This window comes from Rhinopithecus bieti, unplaced genomic scaffold, assembly GCF_001698545.2.
Source record: "Rhinopithecus bieti isolate Rb0 unplaced genomic scaffold, ASM169854v2 scaffold_20891, whole genome shotgun sequence".
Lineage (NCBI taxonomy): Eukaryota > Metazoa > Chordata > Mammalia > Primates > Cercopithecidae > Rhinopithecus > Rhinopithecus bieti.
This window is the reverse complement of record NW_016810137.1, coordinates 972,971-977,415: the sequence shown is the minus strand read 5'-3', so window position 1 is coordinate 977,415 and position 4,445 is coordinate 972,971. Positions and strand designations below refer to the sequence as shown.

The following is a 4,445-nucleotide window of genomic DNA, read 5'->3' as shown; positions in this document are numbered from 1 at the left end:
AAAAAAAAAAAAAAAAAAAAAAAAAAAAAAAAAAAAAAAAAGAAGCTGTTAAAAGTGGTTAAGACTATTTTCATTTTCATAAACATTAACCACAAAGCCAGAATGGTTTGTAAACACACTCACTGATACTAAACTTGGTCTTTAGCACAAGTGATTGATTGCAAGGCATCAGTACACAATGACCTCACTGTGTAAAGACAATGTATGGCATATTATCTGAGGTATGGTTAATAATTTAGTGACACAAAAGGAAACTCCATCACTTCTTTATTTCATAAAGAACCAGCAAGTAAACAGCAATTTCAACAGTCGATTACTGCTATAACTGTCAACCAGGAAGATTCCTGGTCCCTCTGTCTTTCATCATTTTCCACCTCCCATGAAGTCAGAAAGACAGCAAAAAAAATGTTTCCCCCTCAAAGGACTTAATACGCTAATCTAAGAGTACTTCTCAAGTCAATGGTTAATCTATGCACTCATATGGCTACAGTCATCAAGGTGTAATTTCCATGACAGACGTTACTTCATTTCTTTTTGTTCTGTTCCACAGCTATTTATATACCATTATTCCAATAGGTTACAAAACCCAGGGAATCATGTGAGAGAAAACAGAAATCCATCCCTATACTTTGAAAAGCAATCTTAGTTTTTTTTTTTTTGAAAATAAAATGTATATTATTATATTATAGACTATTTTCTAGAATATAGGAACTTCCGGGCCAGGCGTGGTGGCTCACGCCTATAATCCCAGAACTTTGGGAGGGCAAGGTGGGCGGATCATGAGGTCAGGAGATCGAGAACATCCTGGCTAACACGGTGAAACGCTGTCTCTACTAAAAATACAAAAAATTAGCTGGGCTTGGTGGTGGGCGCCTGTAGTCCCAGCTGCTTGAGAGGGTGAGGCAGGAGAATGGCATGAACCCGGAAGGCGAAGCTTGCAGTGAGCCGGGATTGCGCCACTGCACTCCAGCCTGGGCAACAGAGCAAGACTCTGTCTCAAAAAAAAAAAAAAAAAAAAAAAAAAAAAACCCTAAAAAAAAAAAAAAAAAAAAAAAAAAAAAAAAAAAAAGAATATAGGAACTTCTGATAATGTGAAATATCAACATTTAAGGAAGAGACTTGAGGAAGGTTAAAAAATAAAAAAAGAGTCTTGCAACCTTAAGTCTGACATCATTAAAGCCTGCTTTCTAACTGAAAAGATTCAGTAGTTGTTGTAGTATCTCATTTACTTCCTTTCTCTTAGCAATTGTCAAATATACAGTACATTATTATTAACTGTAGTCACACGCTGTGCAGATCTATGGAACTTATCCCTCCTAACTGAAACTCTGTACTCTTTGACCAGTATCTCCCCAATTGATGTAATATCTAACCATGCACACTTACAGTGTTTTGGCTAGAAAATAATCACCATGAAGACTGATGGAATTGCTATTTTCCTACCATCACCTAACAAATACCTGAAAAGACAAATCAGGACTACAAGGATTCATCTGAGCAGATGACCTGTTCTTTCCCTTATTCTTCAACAAACTTTTCCACCTAAATGTTTTCAATGCTTCAATATCAGTTGTTAAAAATGAGAAAAGATGCCATCTCTTAATTTTCAAATTTACTTCATTTAAGAGGTACTCAGTGAAACTGTAAGACAACTTGCTTTGTGTTTTAGAAGAACCTACTTCCTTTTACCTACTTACCTATGCTTATTTACCTGAAATAATTCAATGTAATTCTCTAAAATATTTTTCCAAGAGTTTACTGAAACAAATAATTTTGTCTCTTACAATAACATACTTAATAGCACCTGAATCAATGAAGAGTTATTTGGGAGTACTTCTCTACTGTTACGATTAAGACCAACATCCTTAATGGACCCAAACAGTCTGGCTGCCCCTGCCTCACTCTCCAGTCTTGTTTCACCACCTTCCCAGGTAGTATTGCCCTACTGGCCAGGCTTCATCCAGTATCTCCAATTTACTTTGGTCTCTCCAACCTCCTGGCTCTCTGCATGTACCATTCTCTCTATTTGGAACATTCTCTTGCCTTTGCTTCCTGCTTCCCTCCCCAACAACCTCTGCTTCTTCACCCAGTTAACCCCTATTCAACCTCCAGATCGCTCTAAAAATTCCTTCCTTGACCTCCCAGACTAACATTCCCTTCTATACATCCCAGAGCGCCACATACTTTTCTTCAATAGCACTTACTGCAGCTGTGAATTATGTTTGTGATTATACGACTGACACATTATGATTTGAGAAAATGCTATGAATCATAAATTATGTTCATAACTGTTGATTCTCAAACTCAGAAACAAAATATAATAGACAAAACTCTCACCTGGGGGTGGCTCAAAGAAGGCTTCCTGCTCCTCCTCGATGGGCTCAGTGTCATTGTGGGCTGTTCGTTTGTGCATGGCCAGCGTGGAGATCTGCTTGTATGTCTTCCCACAGTGGTTACAGTTGTAAGGTTTGGAATGAGTGTGGACAACATGATGTTTGTACAAACTGGAATATTCTGTAAACCTTTTGTCACACCCAGGAACTGTACAAACATATGGCTTTTCCCCTAAAGAACAGCACCAACAAAAAGTTCAACTTTTACATATGTAGGCATAATCATTCCATACTTCATCCCCAGGGGGTAAAATACCTCTAAAAACAAATAATTGCCAAATCCCTCCTCATCCCACCATGAGGCAGCACACAAGAAAAGATTCCCTAACTATGGTTTTGACTTGACTCAAAAGGTAGTATGCATCCTTAGTGCTGTCTCCATGCATCAACACCAGGTTCCCTTTAATCTCAAGGAATGAGAAAAGGATGGAGATGTTGCCCAGTTTAACTTTAATGAAACTGTAATTTATTGTTTCCCATAATAAGATAACCTAGATACTGTTAGTGATACTCTATTAATAATGACAATAATAAATGCTATTATTACTGTAACTTATGCAGCTTCCTAAGAATTTTATAAAGATAATAAAAAAGGATTTTATTTAAAAGTCTATTAAACCTAGTTAGGTATGTCAACTAGGACATACATGTTTCATTTAACTTAACCTGACTTCTTGCATCCAATCAAAAGCTACTGAGTATTTACTAAGAGCAAGCAGGCAATACATAGGGAAGTAAATACTTAAATTTTTGTCCCATGAAACAGCTTGAGAACATTATAGGCAGTACATATATTTTAGGACTTTTATTACAGAAAATTTCAAATATACACAGAAGTATAGAGAAATAGTACCCCATGTACCAATCATCCAGCTTCAACTATCAATTCATGACCAATATTGTTTCTTATATTTACTACCCATTTCCCCCTTCTTCCTGACCAGGATTATTCTGAAACAGTTCCAGGTAACACTCTTTTTCTTTCAGATTGTATACCTAAAAGATGTGTCCCTGTTTAAAAAATATGCAAACAAAATTAATATTACTTAATATCACAAAATACCTAGACAGTGCTAACATGTGGTGGTATACGGACCTAAAACTGAAAGCAAACTGGAACAAATTAACCTAATTGTTGAAATGAATACTTTTAACTACACTGAAGGGGTTGGGGTGGGGGAACAAATAAATTAATTAAAATAGCTCATTTACACAGTATTTGACTTATGCCCTCAGTCTTGGGCTCAGTGGTGAGGGTGAGGGGAAGAATTGCAAACAAATATTCAGCTCGTCTGTAGTAGGCTTGTTTATTGTAGTGGTATGGGTGAGGGGTAGAATTGCAAACAAATATTCAGCTCGTTTGTAGTAGGCTTGTTTACCGTAGTGGTATGAGTGAAGAGATTCTGAAACTATTTTAGTTGGAATAAAACACTGAGCAAATGAGTAAATATTTCAAATGCTGCTGGAAGTAAGGGCTCCAGCCGTGGAAAAGAGAGAATACAAATATGGAATGGGGGAAGAAAAAAAAAAGAAGAACCCTGTGGTGAAATGGAATTAAGAGGTATTGGTGTGAACTCAAATTTTTAAAATGTACATATGAAAGTGTGTATACATATACACGTCCTGATTTGTTCTCATTTGACACATTCCTTGCGTAACTGCACCTTTCCCAGTGGTTCTAAACACACTAAACCCACCCAAAATAATAAGATATTACACTAATGTACTGGAACATAAGTCTTATACATAATGTAACTGGCGATTGCTTCCTGTCCTCTGCCCAGTTCCCACTCTCAAAGCAGGCAGATTAATGTTCTTATTTTGGTGGATGGTTGTTGAGATGTGGTGAGGGCAAGAGAAAGGGCAGCCCATCTCAACTTGGAAAAATCAGCCCAATTGATATTTAGGCTGGAGCAGAAACTGCCACTAGGTGGCACCAAACTACAGCCAAGAGGCGAAAGGATTTGGATTGAGCTTTTGAGCTCCCTTACTGGCTAGTTGCATAGCCTGCCTCAACTGGGTCATCTGACTAGCCTTGCCCCGGGGGGGGGG

General features: G+C 37.5%; 1 protein-coding gene across 5 annotated transcripts in view; it reads right to left on the bottom strand.

Annotated features, from left to right (window-relative positions):
• ZNF143 (zinc finger protein 143) overlaps positions 1-4,445 on the bottom strand; it is a 64,542-nt gene that overhangs the window by 17,671 nt on the left and 42,426 nt on the right. For all 5 annotated transcript variants that reach the window (XM_017891447.1, XM_017891452.1, XM_017891448.1 and 2 more), the window contains exon 11: positions 2,338-2,565. In XM_017891447.1, coding sequence (XP_017746936.1) covers positions 2,338-2,565 — 228 coding nt within the window. The remainder of the gene's footprint in view (positions 1-2,337; positions 2,566-4,445) is intronic.